This window comes from Asterias amurensis, chromosome 19 (assembly GCF_032118995.1).
Source record: "Asterias amurensis chromosome 19, ASM3211899v1".
In the NCBI taxonomy this organism is placed as follows: domain Eukaryota; kingdom Metazoa; phylum Echinodermata; class Asteroidea; order Forcipulatida; family Asteriidae; genus Asterias; species Asterias amurensis.
In genome coordinates, this window is record NC_092666.1 from 8,654,395 (window position 1) to 8,675,410 (window position 21,016).

At 37.3% G+C, this 21,016-nt stretch overlaps 2 protein-coding genes across 3 annotated transcripts in view; one reads left to right on the top strand and one right to left on the bottom strand.

Moving 5' to 3' along the window:
- The window catches only part of LOC139951526 (uncharacterized), a 106,716-nt gene extending 93,537 nt beyond the window's left edge, over positions 1-13,179 (top strand). Inside the window, exons 6-21 of one of the 2 annotated variants that reach the window (XM_071950460.1) lie at positions 1,574-1,642; positions 2,508-2,622; positions 2,991-3,092; positions 4,169-4,356; positions 5,331-5,386; positions 5,725-5,851; positions 6,126-6,232; positions 6,880-6,979; positions 7,629-7,779; positions 8,739-8,805; positions 9,294-9,360; positions 9,690-9,775; positions 10,134-10,260; positions 10,421-10,462; positions 12,281-12,410; positions 13,041-13,179. In XM_071950460.1, coding sequence (XP_071806561.1) covers positions 1,574-1,642; positions 2,508-2,622; positions 2,991-3,092; positions 4,169-4,356; positions 5,331-5,386; positions 5,725-5,851; positions 6,126-6,232; positions 6,880-6,979; positions 7,629-7,779; positions 8,739-8,805; positions 9,294-9,360; positions 9,690-9,775; positions 10,134-10,260; positions 10,421-10,462; positions 12,281-12,410; positions 13,041-13,108 — 1,602 coding nt within the window. In that variant the 3' untranslated portion in view covers positions 13,109-13,179. Of the gene's footprint in view, positions 1-1,573; positions 1,643-2,507; positions 2,623-2,990; positions 3,093-4,168; positions 4,357-5,330; positions 5,387-5,724; positions 5,852-6,125; positions 6,233-6,879; positions 6,980-7,628; positions 7,780-8,738; positions 8,806-9,293; positions 9,361-9,689; positions 9,776-10,133; positions 10,261-10,420; positions 10,463-12,280 lie in introns of both variants that reach the window. The other variant, XM_071950459.1, reaches the window with a different exon arrangement.
- A 109-nt stretch (positions 13,180-13,288) lies between these two features.
- Positions 13,289-20,750, bottom strand: LOC139951527 (PIH1 domain-containing protein 2-like). Its single transcript, XM_071950461.1, has 5 exons — positions 20,688-20,750; positions 20,150-20,354; positions 18,516-18,639; positions 16,503-17,044; positions 13,289-15,495 (listed from the first exon to the last, which is right to left on the bottom strand). The coding sequence occupies exons 2-5, from the start codon at positions 20,324-20,326 to the stop codon at positions 15,355-15,357; spliced, it is 984 nt and encodes a 327-aa protein (XP_071806562.1). The 5' UTR covers positions 20,327-20,354; positions 20,688-20,750; the 3' UTR covers positions 13,289-15,354.
- Between the last annotated feature and the right edge of the window lie 266 nt (positions 20,751-21,016).

A 21,016-nucleotide genomic window follows, 5' to 3' on the forward strand; every position in this document is an offset into this window, starting at 1 on the left:
CGACTGTCAAAGTAATTTGGATCGAAGTATTACCTTCAAAACGGTATTGCAGCCAGAAGACCGAACAACAATTTAAGTTATTAACTCGTTCAGTTTTTAGCAAAATAAAACACCGAAAAATCATGTAAAGTTTTATTCTCAGACTGGCTCAATTGCCATGTTTTACTTCTACTGAGACATTTTTAACAAAAACGTACAATAATGTCATTGAAACCTCATTTATTTATAAGGCCAAGGTCGTTTAGTACAATTTGATGCTCGATAGAAAGAGAAAAAATATCGATTTATATATCAGTGGATATCTCTACATCTGTAATTGAACTAGTTTTTTAATAATTAACATGCTTCCCTATCAGAATGCTGTCAAAAATCGATGTATGATAAGCCACTGAGTTTTCACGCCAATACCTTTACGAGATCAATACAAACTCATGGCTCATCATCTGATTTCATTCTCCACATCATACATTTTGAAGTAAAATCTTCTGGTAGTAAACGTTTTTTGTAGCTTGTCCCTTTTTAATTCACAATGGATAAAAATAAGACAGAATAATACAAAACTTTAACTGACACTTTGTGCCCCCGTAAGGGGTTGTATGTGTTATTTATCCAACTTTTAACTTGAATGTCTGGTAACATGTTTGTACAGTTCTGTGGCTATGAACTAAAAGATTCGTTTTCACGTGGTCACTAGTCTGAAGAGGCTCCTAGCTTGAAACGTCACTAAGGGAATCAATGTGTGGTGAAGAGGTTTTCAACTAGTGGTTTAATCCCAACGAGGCCTGGTTCTTGATAATTTTACCGAGACGAAGTCGAGGTAAATTATAAAGAACCAGGCCTCGGTGGGTTTAAACCACTAGTTGAAAACCGATTCAACACACTTTGATTCCCATTCATAAATACCTTTTCGGTCAAAAACATCATCACTTTTTGGTCAAAAAGTAAACTTAATGCAAAAATTATAATTTTTAAATGATTTCTTTCAACACAACACCCCTCCAGCTATGAAATGATAAAGCCCTCCGCCACCCTCGGGTAAACAACTCCTTATCAGGGAATGCTGTGCGCGTCGCGCGTATCGCGTGATGTGGCACAAGTATTTCAGCTTTTGCTCTCGACCAATAGGAATGAAGAAACTGTCTTATAAGAACAGGTGCAAGGTCGCGTGTCACGCCCATGAATTAACACTTGTTTACCGGTCATAAACAAAGGTTTATACACACCCACGTGACGCGGTTTCCACCAATAGGAATAGCGAAACTGTCTGACGTATTTATGAATACTAAATTATATGTTTAAAACGTCAACATTTTTTAAAAACGAATCTTTTAATTCATGATCTTCAACAATCCAGTTTAATATATTTAATAATTTATGTGACTAGTTTAGGCTTTAGACTATAGTCTGTGTGCATGCGTGAAAGTAATTAATTAGCTTCCTGGGAAAAGCATATAACTCACAAAAACACATGGTTGCTTTCTGACCTACAAACTGCCATATCAAGAGACAGATTGTGTATCAACATCATTATTTTGTTAACTAAGTTTATTGTAATTTTTTGTATTTTATACAGAAAGGTATCGAGCTAAGTAATGAGATACTTGAAAAGGAATCAAACACCGATCCGGAGAACAATCCTCAGGTAGGGAAGATGCTCTATGCAACTTGAAGATGCTCTGTGCAACTTGAAGATGCTCTATGCAACTTGAAGATGCTCTATGCAACTTGAAGATGCTCTATGCAACTTGAAGATGCTCTATGCAACTTGAAGATGCTCTATGCAACTTGAAGATGCTCTATGCAACTTGAAGATGCTTATGGCGGGTTTTGCATCTGAATCATAATGGACTTTATCAATCCCGTATTTTTCAGCACGTCTGGTTCATGCAGTCCACCTTTTCACAGATTTACAAATAACTTACAGGGTTTACAGAAGGTAATGGTGAAAGACTTCTCTTGAAATAATATTGCATGAAATGCTTTACTTTTTGAGAAAACATTACAACAATATCAATTCTCGATATCGAGAATTACGGATTTTTTTATACACATGTCATGACAGGCGAAACGTGCGGAAACATGGGTTGGTTTTCCCGTTATTTTCTCCCGACTCCGATGACCAATTGAGCTTAAATTTTCACAGGTTTGTTATTATTTTTATATATAAGTTGTGATACACGAAGTGTGGGCCTTGGACAATACTGTTTTACCGAAAGTGTCCATTGGCTTTAAAGGATATCCGTGTGTCGTATCATCACTGGTCTTCTTTATTGATGTTTAAGTGTCAACCCCCTCATCGATAAGCACTAATCTTAGAAGCTCATCATAAAAAACTCTATTATTTGACTGGCTTTTATTTAGAAACTGACCCAACTATTCTGTTCATGCAGTTTTGTTTTATTAATGTAGAAGTGCTACCACTATATTCCTTCTTTTATCTCTCTCATTTTTCTCAAACTGAACAACCAACTGTTGTGTCTTTACCTTGATATTTATTTTGTTTCCAGGTTGATGGTTCAGAGGTCATCGAGGTCATGCAGTTTATGGACGAGTTACTACCATTGCTGTTAGGCAGTTTCGGTACCAACACTTCGGTTGTTTCACACAAGAGCAGAAACATGGGTATGCATTTTGCTTATGTTTTTACTTAATGCTTTCCTTAAACTTAGGACAAAATAACGGTGTTGTACATGTTAGACTACTCTATAACAACAATAGTGCTGAGGACACTTGTGAACGGTCGTAATTGTATTTTTTTTTTTTTTTTTCAAACTGAACAAATTTGTTTATCTTCTCAATTTTTGAGGTGTGAGGAAATAAATAACTAAATAAATTAAATTAATTTTCAACAATTTCATATCTTAGTCTGTGCAGATGAAGAATATAGAACAATCATCGAAATCCTACAATCTAAATGTCCTGTCCTTTTTCGCATTTTCAAAGTATTCTATATGCATTGATTCAATGACGTGTCTGGCTTCCCGTTTTAGTTGTTGAAGCTCGGACCTTCAGTGGACAGTGCGGTTCAATCAGCACTGCGTCAAGTAACGGATTACCCCATAACGTAGATCTCTGCCTGGATAATGAAAAGGGTAAGAATCTGGTTTTTACACCAAACTCGGCAAATCTGGACATTTTGAGTTCCGCATGGTACTGATGTTCATTACCCATTCGACATACGTCGTGCAAGCATCACAAATCATTTCTGGAGCTTAGAACCTGAGGTCTAAACATTGTTCAGAGTGAAACACTGTGTGGATTAACACACGTCTACACAATGGGTGCGTTAGTTTAGCTTCCCTGGGTCGACCCCGTTCTGCCCCGGTACGTTCGAACAGCTTTGACGTCATTCCAGGGGCTCACCCGGGTCAGCCCCCAGTGCCCTGCTTGTGGAGTGGGTCACTTGGGGGTGACCCGAGGTGCATGCCGTCACCACGAGAGGGCGAGTGCGATCGTTCGTTAGCTCTTGTCAGGGGCTCATCACACGAGTGAGCACTGCGGGGTCGACCCAGGGAAGCTTATCGAACGCACCCAGTATTTCCACCAAAGTTGAAGAAGTTATGTTTCGCAGAACAAAGTGCACAGAACAAAGAATATCTACAAACGCGCCCTTGTTGGTTCTAACAATGGACCAAAACGGACCCACAAGGAAATTCTTTCAAATTCTTTGTTCAACCTGGACTCCAAATTCTTTAGAAAGGGGAATAATAGAACAACGATAGAAGGACCCCACATACTGGATCCTTAAGGTTGTGTGTGGATGTTTGTGTGTGTCATCCGTTGAAACAAAGGGAACCGGGTGTTTTGGTGCTTCTTTGTATTTTGTATATAATTAATTGGAGACATCCCCAAACACTGGAAGAACAATGAGAACTTTTACATTTTTGGGAGTCGATAACGTGGGTCAGGGGTCAAAAGTGTTTCATAATATGGGTTCTACTGACAAAGATCTTGGCTGACCAGGATCTTCGGATTATGCCATCAAAACTGTACCGTTGACCCTAGGGTATAGGGGTCTGATGATTGGGACCTTTTAACTGAACCCAGGGATTAACAAAAAAATGGATTCAGCTTTTTATTTTTATTCGAAATTTTAAAGACTTTTGCAAAATAAAGTTTGATAAGGCCTTCCTTGAAATACTTAATTTTATTTACTTATTTCCTACAGGTGGGCGCTTGGGGATGGGTCTTTCGTGCGTTAGGGACGTTAACATCATCTATCCGTTTGGCGCCAAAACGAATGAATCCTACATGCCGCTTGGGAGCTGTATCTTAACACTCAACGTCATCGGGGATGGAAGTGCGCCCTCTAAGTCAGAAAACCTGACGGCAACCATGACAATTGCTACGAGAAAGGTAAAAGATATGTTCTACCATTTAGTTTTTTTTTTATATTTAAAGTTATTTATTTTTGTTTTCTTCTTATTACCCTGCAACAAGCAAGGCGGGGTAGCGGAAAGGAACATTGTTGTGAACCGTTCGATCAAATTCAGCCATAACACATAGGTCTAACCCTCGACTAGTAAAGGCCCAAGCTTTGAGATAGTTTGGTCATCCATGGGGTTTACTTCACCAACAGGTCGCGTCGCCAACTAGTCGCCATGACTTTGTTAAGTTTGCCGGAAACAGACTCCATTGGCATTCAACACCCCCCCCCCAAAAAAAAAAAAAACAAAAAAAAAACACACACACAAAAAAACACATACATAATTTCGCCTGTGAATGTTGTACGTACAGAGTTTCATACGTACAAAACTTCATAGATACAGTCTGCAGCTAATACAACGTATCAATCTATCACCAGGCTACAACAAAGTCTTTCTGAGTTGATATTACCTTGGGACCACCCCAACAGACTAAGATTTCTTTAAATTCAAAAATATAGCTCCTCTCTAAAACAGTTTAAGTATAATTTGAAGACACATCTTTATGTAAAATAACTTTAAGTTTTCATTGTATGCATTCATGTAGTTCTTTCTGTATTTTCTGTAATTTTTTTATTCAATATTTCTGGTTTCACTCTTTCACTTTTCAAAAGCACTTTGGGACTTAATTATAATTTAACGTTATATTAAAACTTTCATTATTATTATTATTATTATTATTAATTGAAATTGTTTTCCATTAGACGCATTGCCTTTTAGGAGCCTCGGATTTTAATTAATAAGGATGTAAAGTTTATATGTTACATTCATTTCGCAAGCCGGAATTGAAAAGAACAAAGAAAGTGTAAACAGGAAGGTACATTGGTAAATTTCATATAATTTAAATTTTACCTTTAATAATAAGTTCATGTTATTATTTTTGTTTTATTCTTTTAAATTGTGCAGATGGATACCACAAACGATGGGAGTCGCACTTGCTCATTTTGGACAGCAGCTACAAAGTAACTTACTTTTCAGTTACATTAATAATAATGTTAAAATAATATCGAAGTCTATAGCGCACGTTCCAAACAAGGTAATCAAAATTCCCTTTTTGGAATCTTTCCGATTATTTAAGGAAGCATTAACAGAGTTCGGTCGAAGGAAACACATAAACAGTGTTATAAGAGACGTTCAAAATCAGTGGTTTTTACTCTGGTACCATTTGAACCGTATCATGACCCGTTTTATATAGCTGAATTTGCAAGGAATCAACATAAATTGTACAGGTAAAAGTAGTATTAAAATTAGATTTAGCTTGCTTCCAAAACTTTTAAGAGAGTGTCTCATCCGTATACAGTGACTCGGATGGCTATTGGTCAGATGAAGGATGTAAGAGGGCGTTTATGAATGACACTCACGTGACCTGCTCCTGTGATCACCTGACTAATTTTGCGGTTCTTGTGCAGCTGTCACCGGCAAAACAGGTACATTTATATAAGTGTTTTCCTCTTTTTTAAGAACTTCATTGTTTTCCTAATAACTGTTAATAGAACAAAACATTTTGTTTGATTGTTCTGATCCACTGCCTCCCAGAAAAAGTGTGAGGGGAAAAACACCTTGCAGTGCAACCCCTATAAGATTTCCTGGAAAAAAAGAAAAGAAGATAAAAATAAAAAAATAAAAAAATTAATACAATAAATATGTATAAAAGTTTAAATGGCATTTAACGAGATTATTCTTTTCTTGATTTCTCCTTAGTCATTATCAGCGACTGACGTGAGGATTCTGGATAATCTGACACTAGCTGGCGGTATCATCTCAATTACATGTCTCTGCCTGACGCTGACACTATATGCCTGTCTTAAGTAAGATTAAGATGATAATTATTATTATTCATTCGGCATAACAACAAGACCAATACAAAATGCAAGAATAGCATCTTTATATCTTCTAAGTAATTGTATATAATTGTTCTAGCCATAACTGTTTATGTTTTTTATGGAGCTGTCCAACTTTGCCTATTGATGATGATTGAAGTTGGTTAAATTGAATTGAACTGAAATGAAGAATAGTAAGCCAATGACACATGACTGGAATTCAAAAAATAACTAAATAACTATGGGTGCGTTCGTTTAGCTTCCCCAGGTCGACCCCGGTGTGTGGCGTTTTTTTCCCCAGGACGAACGTGTGCAGATAATTACCCACGTTCGTCCTGGAAAAAACCCCGCCACACACCGGGGTCGACCCGGGGACGCTAATCGAACGCACCCATTGATGACTCGGAAGCCTTTAAGTCCAATGCCACTGGCTGGCTACATTAAAATATGTAAACAAATATATACCAGAACGTCAAGATTACAAGAGACGATTGCAAATGTGTTCATTTCAGATGAAGACTCTTTTTAGGAAGACAAAGTTAAAATTATTGGTGATGTTCAAAAAAAATGATGGTGTGATAATTTTTCTATACTGAATGTCTTAATTTTTGTTGTTAATTTTTTTTTCTTTGAAGGGTTTTTAGAAACCAGACGATTATTATTCACGGCAATTTAGCAGTCAGCATCCTTGTTTCCCAGATCATCTTCCTCACTGGTATCGACGTGAAAAACCAGGTAAATAATAACCTCACTTTTGTTTCCTTCTTACACAATGAGGAATTTTTCGGACTCTAGGTGGCAGCAGACTTACTAAGTTAAATCCATTGTTCTTAGTTATAGTGCACGTGCTCACAACAACGTAATAATGAAAACTTTTAAGTCTGCTGCCAGCTAGAATTTCAAAGTCTACCAACATTGTTAGACAAGATTATCTACATGAATAATTTGTAAGTGGTCCAGTCAAAATACATAATTAGGCATGTAGGTGTTAAAAATTGTAATTAAACGATTTGTCCACAAAGACAACGTTTCAATCTTTTTACAAATTAGTTTGGGTAGGCCAGCGAGGCTAGGGCCTGCCGCATTTTTAGGTGATTGGCTCCACAAATGTGTAAAAATTACAAAGAAATGGGTCAAATCAGTTATGCATAATTGAAGCTTAAAATGCCAGGTTTTTACCGGGGGGGGGGGGGGGGGGCTAACATGTGACATTGCTGCAACACAACGAACCTTTCGTTGCTTTCTTTGAAGTCTGAAACGTGACCTATTTTTTCACAGAATGTTGAGTTAATTAACAAGCTACAGGATGGAAACATCTGATTAAAAAAAATAACGATTATAAAAAGTCTTTTATCAAGAACTATCTAACATGTTTGTGTCACAGGTTGCTTGCAAAGCCGTCGCAGCACTCTTGCATTATTTCCTCCTCTCGTCTTTCTCATGGATGATGCTAGAGGGCGCTAATCTCTACATGAAGGCGACCAGTGTTTTCCAAACAACAATTCACATGGGCATACTGTTTGTGATTGGATGGGGTAAGATAGGATGAAAGGTCTACATTCACCTAAAGACGAGCAGAGTTTGTACTTTTCGAAACGTTAAGACCACAGCGGCTCTTTTCAGAGCTGACATATCCCTCAAAATAGACAACATAAATAGTTGTACCCGCAAGGTTACTGTTTAGATAGTTCGTTCTGTTAATCATCCATCCCCCACACAAAATGCTTTTACTTGCACAGTATGCGTATCTTTTTAGTCCTTGAGTGTCTGCACCTGCTAGTTAGCACCTCAACCAATGTGCGAGTATACTCCAGAGGAGGTTTCTGCACAGTATAGGAATATAGACCGTATCGCAAATACCAATGCGCAAGCGCAGACTGTTGAATGAGGTGCATTGTGGTATATATATGGATCAAATTTGGATACCAGCAAGACCACAATGCACCTAAATTCCAAGCTTTACGCGCGCGCCCCGGTATTTGCGAAAAGGTCTGAGATGAGATGACGAGTTACTTCTTATTCGTCTATATTCAAGCTCTAATCAAGCGAATGGTCATTTTACATACATATATCACGCCTACTTGCAAGGTCAAAAGTTCAAACTCTGAGAATTGCTTCCATTCCATTTTGGGCTACTCATAGACCTTTCCATTGTTGATTAACGAACCGAGCTGGTTGGCATAGACGGCCGAATGATAGTAAAACATAAATCGTGTTAACAGATGTTTTAATCAAATTAAATATTTTCTGAAATTTTCAATGTAATAAAATAACTCAAATAAATGATTGAAAGTTATAAAGGGCGAACCTTTGAACTTTTAACCTTGACCCTTGAACACTAAGATCTCAAACAATTTTCAAGAACCCATTAATATAAGTATACATTGATAATTTACAACAAATGTTTTTACCAACACACGCCGAAAATACTTTTCGATTGACATAAAAATTATGTTTAACGTCTTAAAAAAATATTTTAAACTATGTGTCGTAGTTTTTCCACTTATCGTCGTTGGGATAACTCTTGCAGCCAAGTTCAGCTCCTACACATCCAGTCTAAGGTAGGTTTTTAACTTTTCATAATGGTTATGCCCTCACTTACTTCAATTATGGAAACGGTCAACAGAGTTGCAGTCTACTAAGAAATAAACCTTGCTCAGCTAGATTTCCAGCAACACTCTGAAATTTATCGGGTCATCTGACCCGGATTCCGGATCCCAGGGAATCTGACCCAGGGGACCCAGAAGTATGACCCGAATTCCGGATCCCAGGGAATCTGACCCATCAGGAAGGGACCCAGAAGTGGTAAAAAATAATAGGATTTTAGCTCAGATTATGCGTCAGCTTGACCCTACAGGTCATTTTGACTGGATTTCGGGTCTACGGGCCGTCATACTGACACGTAAATGGGTCTTGTCCCCAAAGGACACGGGTCCGGGTCATGTCTGCAAATAGAAAAAAAAGAAAGAAAAAAAACCACTTGCTTCGGAGATGGCCTTTTTGTGGTAAAAGTAATTAAAATCGAATTATTGTTTACAATATTTTGCAGTTGCTGGCTCAACAACCAAAACGGTGTCATCTGGGCCTTCGTAGCGCCAGTCATATTTGTCACTGCGGTAAGTGAAACCTTTTCCATTCTTTATGAAAAAAAAAATATATATCCATGAAACCATTTACCATTTAATGATCGGAACGTCACATCACCTTTATCAATGCATAAAAAATCATGACATAAATTTACCTTAGTGCTACACTACAAACCATTCTGGTAGAATCTATCATTTTGAAGAACAAAACCAAACAATGCAAGATACAATAAAATGAAGGAAGAATCACTTTCAGAAACAGGAGAAATGGTCACGCATTGTAATAAACATAATAATAACTCTTTACACATTTGTTAAAAAGTTCCAATTGATAATTTCCCCCTTTTTTCCATTTTCAGTGCAATACCTGCGTGCTTGTTCGCGTCATCAGAGTATTCCTGTCACTTGAGGCACTGGCTAACAAATCAGATACCAAGAAGATAGTGTAAGTATATAATGTCTGAAATATAAGTACACGCTCGATGTCTGAAACAGTTGGGGCGGCCGGACGCGCTAGAGGTCAAAAGATCGACTAATGCGGTCGTTCGGAACGAATCTGGAGGGCTTGGTTGCAGACGTCGATCTTCAACGGCCGAACCTAATTTAAATGTTAGGTCAAGTTCGCCTGTCTGAAACAAAACATGTACTGGGTCGACCTAGCTGTCGCTCCTAATCTTGATTAGAGGCGCGCGGGTCTGGAACGGGTGTTAAATACTTGACTAAAAATGAGAAAAATAATCACTAAGGCAATCTTTGTTGCTATTTGTTTGTTGTATTTTTTTTTTTTTTTCTTTTTTTTTTAGAGCTGGAGCCCGTGCAATTGTTCTTCTGACGCCACTTTTGGGGATCACGTGGTTGATCGGACTAATGAATATTAATGGATCTGTTGTTGTTCTCTCCTACGTCTTTGTTATCCTGAATTCATCTCAGGTTTGAATTCCACTCACTTCATTTCGTAATAAAAATGTTTAACTTTGAATAACCATTTTTGCGTAGTTCGACTAAGTATAAAATAAAAATTGTTTTTGCTTTTTTTAAAAGTTATTTATCTATTATAAGCTGATGTACTTTTTTGTTTAATCTTGGGCAGGGCGTGTGGATCTTCATACTCCACTGCGTTCTGAACGAAGAAGTAAGTTTTTTGTTTGTTTTTTGTTGTTTTTAATTATTTAATTTGTGAAGTTGTTTGATAGCTCAAAAGTACCTGGCTATCGGGACGCTGTTTTCCTGTTTACTTGGACAAAAGCTAGCCATGCACGTATTGGCACATACAGGGCATCAAAAGCAAGGCAATACAAAAGTGTTTTTATTGAACACACACCATTGACTAAACACACCTCATAACTGCAGCAACAATTAATGGATACTGGAATTACAATGACATACCACCTCAAAAACAAAACTTAGGAGAAAATCCAGAGCTGGTATCACTCGTCTATTTGTCAACGTTTCTACCCCAGGCACTTTAGACAATCTTCTCAACTATTAAAGTCACCTGGAAATATATTTTTTTTTCTTCAAACAGTATGTTTCTGAACAATAAAATAATTCTTTTGAGTATTTGCTTTTAAAGGGACACACCGGCCGAATTGGGCTATTTGGGCTACACAATAGACTAAGAAATGAATTCAGCAGTCTTCCAGGAATGAAGAAGAACAGTCCATTAAAAGAAATCATCAAATTTGGCCGTTTTTGAGCATTTTAAATAAAAAACTTATGTCGCGTGAGTGTTCTAACCAAAAAGTGGTACAAACAATCACGTGACCTTCCGGACTATAGTTTTACTTTCAGCCGTCTAAAAGTAACTTACTTAACCAAACTTAAATCTTTTTTTTACAAAATTATTTACGAATAATTGACGAAAAAGATCATGTATTCAAATTATCGCTACAAAATATAAATAATGGTGAAAAATCTAACGTTAGATTCACATTCAAGGAGTCCGTGTAACGGAAGCTTGTTATATGGCAGCCTTGGTTTTTTAAAATCATTTTTCGCTAATTACGTGACATTTTGATGATCTTTTTTTTTATAGCAACCATCTATAAAAACATTATTTATGATTCTACACCCCTAAATTGCGTAAACGGTGAGCCGGTGTGTCCTTTTAAGGATTTATGTTTAAAAAAATAAAGTTGTGTGGAGGGTGACTCCGCCTACCCCTTTTGTGACGTCAATCGAGGCAGACTTTGCCTCGATCGATTATCGTACACACGTACGCCTGCGTGCAAGTACATTCAAGTCCTAGTCGTGAGTTTTACGAGTCTTGTTCCGGCAATATCGACCAGGTGTAATGTTGCTGGATGCATCAAAACCAAAAAGATGTGGTTTGCAAAGTGGTGCGGTATGACGTCTATTCCAGCGCTGTGCAGCAAACACTTCGAGCCGTCGTGCTTCGAGAATTCGCAATACACTACACACTTTGACATGAAGAGAAAAGTTCTTTTCTAAATTATGACGCCATCCAAACTTTTCCAGCTAGTGGGGAAGTCGAAGAAGGTACATGCAAGACGTAACGAACTTAAAGGAGCATTTGCCTTACGTGAAAAAATCAGGTATTGTTTTAACTTTGAGTGAATGTTTTTAACTTGTGCCAAGCGTCACTATCTTGTGTTGGCACTGCATGCGATTCATCGCGTCTCGATTGACGTCACAACAGCGCCCTCTAAATAACATGAAAACTAATTTGTTTTATATCTTAGTTGTTTATTCACATTCCACTCATCAAAACACATATCTTAGTGACAAAAGCTTTATTTTGACAAAATACCACTTTAAGGTGACTTTAAGTTCATCTGGGAACCAACTCTTCCTCGTGGAAGAGATACGTTTCAAACGGTTTTCGTCAGCGATCTAGAAGTTTTGTTTTGTTCTTGTTTTTGTTGTATTTTCCTTGTTTTACATAATATTATAATTTGCTTCTTATCTTTGTTGACCCCAAATTATAAAGGTCGGCAAAGCGTTCAAGTTGAAGTGGGCGAAGCTCCGTAAACTCCATTCATGTAAGGTCAACCCGAACATAGACTCGTCAAGCAAGTCTGGTAGAGATTCACAGGCAAGAAATTCATCCAGGAAGAAAAGTGAGAGAAAAACAGTTAATTTTACACTCAGTGACCCAATCTCAAAAAGCTGCTTAATAACAGCAAAAGACGCCAACAAAGAAACAAGCAGGACATTGTTTTATGACATTACTATGGTGGCCCCGAAGGGACATTACCCCATTCCGGAAAGCATCGCTATTTTTGTTATACTTTGCTACTTTTCTGTGCTTCAAAAGCAGCTCCGGTCCATAAAACTGAGTCACCCGTTATGTAAACATTTAACGTTATGTGATTCTTTCGTAATGATCATCAACATACAAATAGTTTGTATGTACGTATGACTAGGCCTAAAAACTGCTCCAAATTCGTTCTACCGCGAGTAGTAATTACGTGAATACTCGGAAGAAACACGTCATTAAAAACAAAAATCAAAAGATGGCCTGCATTCACATTTCAAACATGTCATTTCTTTGCTTCAAGTTTTAAGTTGATAATAAAATATTGTTTATGTTTTGTTATGATTTTTGGGGGACCAAAAGCAAACTTCACATTAGGTTTGGGCGGAAAATAAGCTCAAAAAGAACCGCAAACTTGTGGTGATTTATGTGGTTTGGTACTTTACCATGAAAATGTCAATAATTATCACAGCTTTTTGTTTTCATCTTCCAGAACTCGCGTGGGCGCCTTCGACATCAACCGACAAAACTGCAGTGATGTCATCGGTGGAAAATAAATAAGGAGCGCCACCAATCGACGGTGCCAGTCAAAAGAAAGTGATCAATTACTTCGTAAATAAATACATACTATTAATGCTAAAGTACAGATATCATGAGTAAATTATTTTTAAATCTCCAGTTAATGTATCATTAATTCATTATTATAATAATGATAAATGTAAATCTTTGTCCCATTATTATAAAATGATCATTCGAAAAAAACTTGTTGGTAGCAGGCTCGATTTTTAGAAAAATTCAGAATACAATCTTGCTATTAGCTATTCGTCAGTTGATTAGTTTATTTTTGTTCGGCATATGAGTGAGTGAGACCATGGTGAGACATTCATATTGAAGGACAAATGGTTGATAAGGGGAGATGGGTAATGGTTTGTATCATTCAAACATATTAAATAAACATGATGAGCATTAGTGTCATAAATTTGTGGTTCTTGAAAGAAAGCTTTCATGATGTTATGAAATTACAACAACTGTTATAAAAAAAATCACAAAATGTTTACTTTGGTAAAAAAAAAAACACAAAAAAACAAAACAAAACATAGGAAGGGGAATATTGCATTGGGCCCTCTTGTGTTGCGAAGACGCACTGAATGATTTGTGCTCCCCCCCCCCCTTTTGTTTTACTGGTCAGCATATACTGGACTCCCCATATAATTATTTATCAACTAAATGTTCAAGAGTCAACTTTCCCTTAACTATAACATGCTGTGAGATTTCTAACGTGTCTAAGCATTTTCGAGTAATTTTTCAGAATAACACTACGGAGGCAAAACAAACATTTCAAAAGACGCAAACAATTTCACAACATGATGGAGAGGCCCTATTTTAATTTAATTTTGATTCTTAAAAATACTAACGCAAGGACAAAATCCGGTCCAACTGCAGCGATAACGACAACGATAACGATAACGCCGCAAAAAGCAGGCATTCTATTGGTTGAATTGCTCCACACAGAGTAAGCCCATGCTTATTCAACTGTAAATAAAGAAAAGTAACTTATTTTTAACCAGTCTTGTATATTCACGTTGTAAAATTAATAATTTAATTTAACAAAATCACAATTTTTAATGTGTTAAAATTGTCTTATTAAACCAAAGGTAGCTCTTCTAGAAGTTATGGAACTTCAGTACTAATGAAACCTGTGAACTTGTTGTGGTTGTATGTGAATTTGTGTTACAGTCAATAAAGAGTATATCTCACACAAACAGACACTTTGTTACAACTCATACATTTTTCGTTGAGAATATAGAATCACCTGTTGCAAACTGTTCCTAACCAAAATGACCTATGGTATGAATGCAAAAAAAATAGTTTTCTGGTATTCAGTCATTCTTTTGATATTCAAGTTCCTCGATATACTGTATATGAAGGCACTTCAGACAGAAATAATGTTGCAAGATATTTATCTTACTACTATCTTGACTATTACAATTTTTCTTTCAAATAGTAGGCTTTCCAAAAGAAGTAAACTTTTGTAAGTGGTCCCATGGTATATGTTCCTGTTGAAGAAAACTCCATTATTAGTTCCTTACAGTTACAGCCTGCTCAAAAACGCTGTATTGGTGTAAATATTATTAAAACAAGTTCATACATACTGCATTTTGTAACTATGTATCCATGTGCTTTACTTCAGTGCCCTGCCGTCGACTTCACCAAACTCTTCCTAACTTAGGATTAATCTTAGGGCGGGTTGAGTTCCGTATCCAAATACGTAGGACGCATTAAACCCATCCTAAGTTAGGCAGGTTACTCGTCCTAACTCGAGTTAGGATTAATCCTAGAGTTTCGTGATATCGGCTGCAGGTCACGGGGCAAAGAACCTTCAATTAATATTTCTCTGCTTCCTGGGGAGTAGACAACCAGAGGCTGCCGAGTGCTTCTAAGGCTTTTTCAAATACGAGTTCCACCAGTCTACCCTCGCAGGTACCCATTTATAGCCTTGCAGAGGGTGAAGAGATGCCATTATGTTAACAACTTGCTCAAAGACAAAAGTGTCATGACTGGGATTCGAACCCACAACTGGATGACTTAACTGCCAGCTTGAATTCAATGCTCTAAAACCACAAGGTCATGACATGCTGTATTGTCGGAAAATATTTGCGCATCTCCAGTAGAGTATAGCATTCAAACCTGAAAAGACTTGCTGATGCCTGCAGTTCTCTCTGAAGAAGATTCAGACGATTCAAAAAAAGTTGTATTGTTATAATTGTTTTGTTGGCATGGTAAGTGTCAGTGAAGATGTTTTGCTGTTATAATTGTTTTGTTGGCATGGTAAGTGTCAGTGAAGATGTTTTGCTGTTGAACTTGGCTGAGGAGTCATCTTCTAGAACTGCTTCAGGTAGCGGTAGATGAAACTCATACTTCAATGGAACTAGCAGAGATATCTCTTCCTATTCAAAGTAACGAGGAAAACAGGAAAACAGAGAGCAAAATAAATTGATAAGAAAAACACTCTTAAAGGCACTGGACGCAATTGGTCACTACTCCAAATAATTGTTAGCATAAAAACTTACTTGGTAACGAGCAATGGAGAGCTGTTGATAGTATAAAACATTGAAAGAAACAACTCCCTCTGAAGTAACGTAGTTTTTAAGAAAAAGGTCAATTCTCATGCAGATATTAAAAGACTCCAGGCCTGGTAATGAGCAATGGAGAGCTGTTGATAGAATAACATACTTAAGTAGGGTACGTAGTTTTTGAGAAAGAGGTAATTCCTCACTCAAATAGAAAAAAAAAACTTCAGGCCTGAAGCCTTTTTGCATCTGAAAGCACACAAATTTGTGCAACAACGGTGTTTCTTTCATTACTCTCTTGCAACTTTGAGGACCAATTGAGTCAAAATTTTCACAGGTTGTTGTTTTATGCATATGTTGGGATTTACCAAGTGAGAAGAATGGTTTTTGACAATTATTAAAGCTGTCTTTTTTGATCATGACAAAACATCCCCTTTAAATTAAAGGCAGTGGACACTATTGGTAATTACTCAAAATAATTATTAGCATAAAACCTTACTTGGTAACGAGCAATGGGGAGAAGTTGAAAATACATGTATAAAACATTGTGAGACACGGCTCCCTCTGAAGGAATGTAGTTTTAAGAAAGAAGTAATTTTCCAGGAATTTGATTTCGAGACCTCAGATTTAGAATTTGAGGTCTCAAAATCAACCATGTAAATGCACACAACTTCGTGTGGCAAGGGTGTTTTTTCTTTCATTATTATCTCGCAACTTTGACGACCAGATGAGCTCAAATGTTCACAGGTTCGTTATTTTATGCATATGTTAAGATACACCAACTGTGAAGGCTAGCCTTTGACAATTACCAATAATGTCCACTGCCTTTAAATTTACAATTTGGCAGTTAATACAATAAAAGGTTATGAATGGTTTTGACATACCTCTGCAATATTTAATTCACACTCTTGGACGGATTGGACATCAGGGAGAGATATTCTGACCACACACCTCCGACACCGTTTGCCGTCCGCTTCTCTCATCAAAACTTCAAACTCGGGACAGTTCAGTTTCTCATCACTGTTCCCGATCTCTTCAATCAAACCACTCTTAGGCTTCTCATTCCCATTCAACTGTAGCGACACTTCAGGCTTATTGTTGGAGGATTCCGATTGGTCATCAGATACTCTCAGCCGGCTCAGTAGCGAATCAGGTGTCAGCTTACTCAGGTTTTCCATCCTCTTGTCCCGTTCATCTTCTTTCTGATCGGACTTCTGTTTTGTGTTGAAGAAGTTCTTTAAGTTACTTGCATCTCCTTTAAACTTCACATTCTGGCAGATCTGGAAATTTTGTGAGAGGTGAAGTTTCTTCTGCTCCTTGAGATACTTGATGGCGAGATCGATGAGAAGATCTTGCTCTTCTGCATTTTTGGCACATTCTGCGAGGACGTCTGGGTTGACGGCAACACGTACCACCTTGTAGGGACCTGAAAAGATTTAAATAAAACAAATTAAAGCCATTGGACCCTTTCGGTAAACAGTGTTGTCCAAGGCCCACACTTTGTCTACCACAACTTCTACATCAAATAACAAACCTGTGAAAATTTAGGCTCAATCGGTCATCGGAGTCAGGAGAAAACAACGGAAAAACCCACCCTTGTTTCCGCGCGTTTCGCCATGTCATGACATGTGTTTAAAATAAATCACTAATTCTCGTTAACGAGAATTTATATTGTTTTGCTGTTCTCTCAAAAAGTAAAGCATTTCATGGAATAATATTTCAAGAGAAGTCTTTCACCATTGCCTTTTGTAAACCCTGTAAGTTATGTGTAAATCTGTGAACTTTTATTTTTGTTTCTGAACCGAAAGGGTCCAATGGCTTTAACTCTCATTTCTTTGAAAGTCAATCAACAACTCTTTGTCAAGCACACTGGACTCAAGCTCTGGTGTTTCTGATCATCAGAGTGTGGGTTTGAGTCCTGCAGCTGATTTCACGAAATGCTAGGATTAATCATATCTCGAGTTAGGACGAGTTATGGGTTCAATGCGTCCTGAGGCTATGGATACAGAAATTAACTCATCCTAAGTCCTACAATTAATCCTAAGTTAGGAAGAAATCGGTGAAATCGACGGCTGGTCTTGACACTTGTGTCCTTATCATTGTGACCAATCATTATTACTGTGCCCTTTGTATGGATTATAAAACAGAGGGGTCCTGTGCATTAAGTATTGCACATTATAAACGAACCCAAGTGGATTTGCCCCAGTGTAGTGGCTACACTAGGAGCCTGCCGTCGATTTCACAAAACTCTTCCTAAACTTAAGACTAATCTTAGGACTTAGGACAAGTCCCAACCCTGCACTGTAGCATGCAGACCTTAAGATTAACCGTAAGTGAGGACGAGTTAAGTGTCATGACCAGAAATCAGACCCACACTCTGCTGCTGACTACACCAAGGTACACGTTTGGTATATGTCACAGACCAGTCTTCTCCCTTGGTGTATCCCAACATAAGCATAAAATAACAAGCCTGTGAAAATTTGGGCTCAATCAGTCATCGAAGTTGCGAGAAAAATAACGAAACAAAAAACAACCTTATTAGACGAATTTGTGTGCTTTCAGATAGGAATAAAAGACTTCTAGCTAGAAGTCTTTTATTATTTAAGTGAGAAAATACCCCTTTCTCAAAAACTACGTTACTTCTGAGGAAGCCCTTTCTCACAATGTTTTATACTATCAACTGCTTTCCAATGCTAGTTACCAAGTCAGTTTTTTTTTAAACTGACTTGGTAAGAAAAGTGACTTAAAAGTTAATATTTGTTTTTAGTAATTACCAAACATGTACCTTCCCTTTAAGCCATAGCTACATGTATGGCTAGATGACTGCATCCATTAGCCACTTAAGCCAACAGCCAGAGTCACAGTCACTCATTTGAATTATTGTGTTTACTCCTTACCAGTTTCATCTTCTTCATCTTCTACTGGACCAGCTGAGACAGCGATCGGGTCAGTAGACGTCTTGGGCTTAGGAATTCTAGCCCAGCTGCAGATATTCATATAGAGAGTCTCCTTCTTTGGCTTCTAAAAGAATAATGAAATGGAACATTACAGAATTGGTTTTTGCAAACAAAATAGTTGCTGGCAGTGTAAGCACTTTATGTAATCCACCCTAAACATAAATTGTCAAACCTGTCGAAGTTTGAGATCTATCGGCCATCTGGGTCACGAGAGAATAGTGAAAAACCGATTACAAGTTTTACATTGCATCGATGCCAAAACAAAAATGAATAAAACGCTCACTGAGCGATAAACTCCAAGATGCAAAATTATATTATTTATTTCTCATGAAATAATGTGACACTTCAGATATTTCAAGGGATGTTTTCTACTATCATCATCATTAGACCGTGTAAGTTTTATGTAAATCTGTGATCATCACAAGTTTTGTTTCTTACCAATTCTGTAACCTTCCTTTAAGTTGAGAAATACCATAAAATGTACAACTTTATTTCATGAAAATCTGTCGATTGTTTGTTTGTGTTTCGTTTGTTTTTGTTTTTTTGCTCTCTCTTGCTTTTTCTCAGTGCACATTTGATAAGATTCACTATTTTTTATGTCTTCTTCTACCATGTCAAAACCCCAAAATGAAGTACAGTGTATGTAGATCTAAAAATGTAAGGAACAAAACCAAAAAATAAAATAAAATACATGATGTTTGACTGCGAAAGAGCTATAATTGCCCACAATCATACATTTTTTTAACAGCAACTAAATTATGACGAACTTTGTCCTTTTTCAGAATTGGTAACTTTGTGGACAAGGCAATAGTGCATGCTCTCATGTGGTTTACTGTTCTAATGATATTGCTGGCCCCCGACTAATGTTCCATTATGAATTCGAAGGTGGCAGTGGTTGAAATTGCAGAAGTCTCACGCTGAGCAAGTCATGCGAGATTTAGCAAGAGTGACACTAACAATATCATTTAAAGACCCTGAACACTATTGATAAGCATTGTAAAAAACGGCTCCCTCTGAAATAGTTTTTGAGAAAGAGGTAGTTTCTCACTAACATAATTTAAAAAGACTGACCTGATGAAGGGTTTTATTATGCATCTGAAAGCACACAAATTCGTGCAACAAGGGTGTTTTTTCTCACAATTTTCTTTCGCACTTTCGATGAACATTTTGAGTCAAAATTCTCACAGTGTTAAATGTAAATGCATGTTGGGATACACCATATGATACACCAAGTGAGGATACTGGGGTGGATTTCACAAAGAGTTAAGACTAGTCTTATCTCGAGTTAGGACGAGTTATCCGTCTTAACTTAGGACTAGCTGTACACTTTTCATATCCCTTAGGACTAGTCCTAAGTTGGGACTAGTCCTAACTATTTGTGAAATCGACCCCAGGTCTTTGACAATTACCAAAGGTGTCCGGTTGCGCGGTATATTGAGTTAACCTATAAGTTTTTTAATGTTTTATAGGACTGGTTTTAAGTTAGGACTAGTCCTAACTCTTTGTGAAATCGACCCCCTTGGCCTTTTACAACTTGTTCACAAGTTTATTTAAGAGATAAGACATTGACTAACCAAAAAACGTGTCTTGACACACATCCAGGGTTTGGCTGCTTCCGTTTCAGCCTTCCCTTTCGATAGATTCTTCTCTATGAACTTCTGGTAGCCATCGGGGTTGGAGTCAGCCAGCTCGTCAAGCATCGACCAGATGGTCTGAGCTTGCTTGATCATGTCATCTTCGCCTGTTGCCATGGTAACTGGTTAATGGTGTACTTCTGGTCTGTACAAATACAATTTGATAACAAACATCAACCTCATTGTGTAGCTAAAAAGAACCTATTTATGCCCTAACCTATAGAGTCAATAATTGAATAAATATATTATCATGATGACCAAGCCAGGGCAATGTCTAGCAAACATGGCAAAGCAAGGGGCAGGTGGATACAAAAAGAGTAAAAAGAGTAAATAAAAATTTTCATCAGCCCACTCCAGTCCAAATGCTCCACTGCACTGCCTAAACAAATAGTTTAACTAGTATATTTGCGCTATTTCTTTTTTACATTTACAATAGTTGATATTCGCTAAACATAACTTAGAAGTTACAAATAATTACCTTTTTTTATAGATTTAATTTAGCCGGGTTCACACACCTTCGTCGATAGAAAATTGTGTACACACAGCAACCGAATAAAAAATACACTAATACGGTAGAATCCATCCAGTAGAGGGTATCGTATACCACTAAAGTTGAACGCTGCCACCAAGTGTTTTATGTTCTTGTGTTTTTTTTTTTTTTTTTTTTTTTGGGGGGGGGGGTTAAGTTTATACCAAAGAGCTATATAGCTCTATGGTTTGTACTTATAAGATTGATAGTTATAAGATTTTTACGAGATTTAGCAAGTCCAATATTATTGTCCCTTTCTTCCAAACACGGAGGGAAAT

Coding starts and splice junctions, on each gene's coding strand:
- LOC139951527 (XM_071950461.1), bottom strand. CDS start 20,326: ATGGCAACAGGCGAAGATGACATGATCAAGCAAGCTCAGACCATCTGG. Junction 18,640..20,149: donor GTGTCAAGACACGTTTTTTG/GTTAGTCAATGT, acceptor TTATTCTTTTAG/AAGCCAAAGAAGGAGACTCT. Junction 15,496..16,502: donor GTGAATTAAATATTGCAGAG/GTATGTCAAAAC, acceptor TACTTTGAATAG/GAAGAGATATCTCTGCTAGT.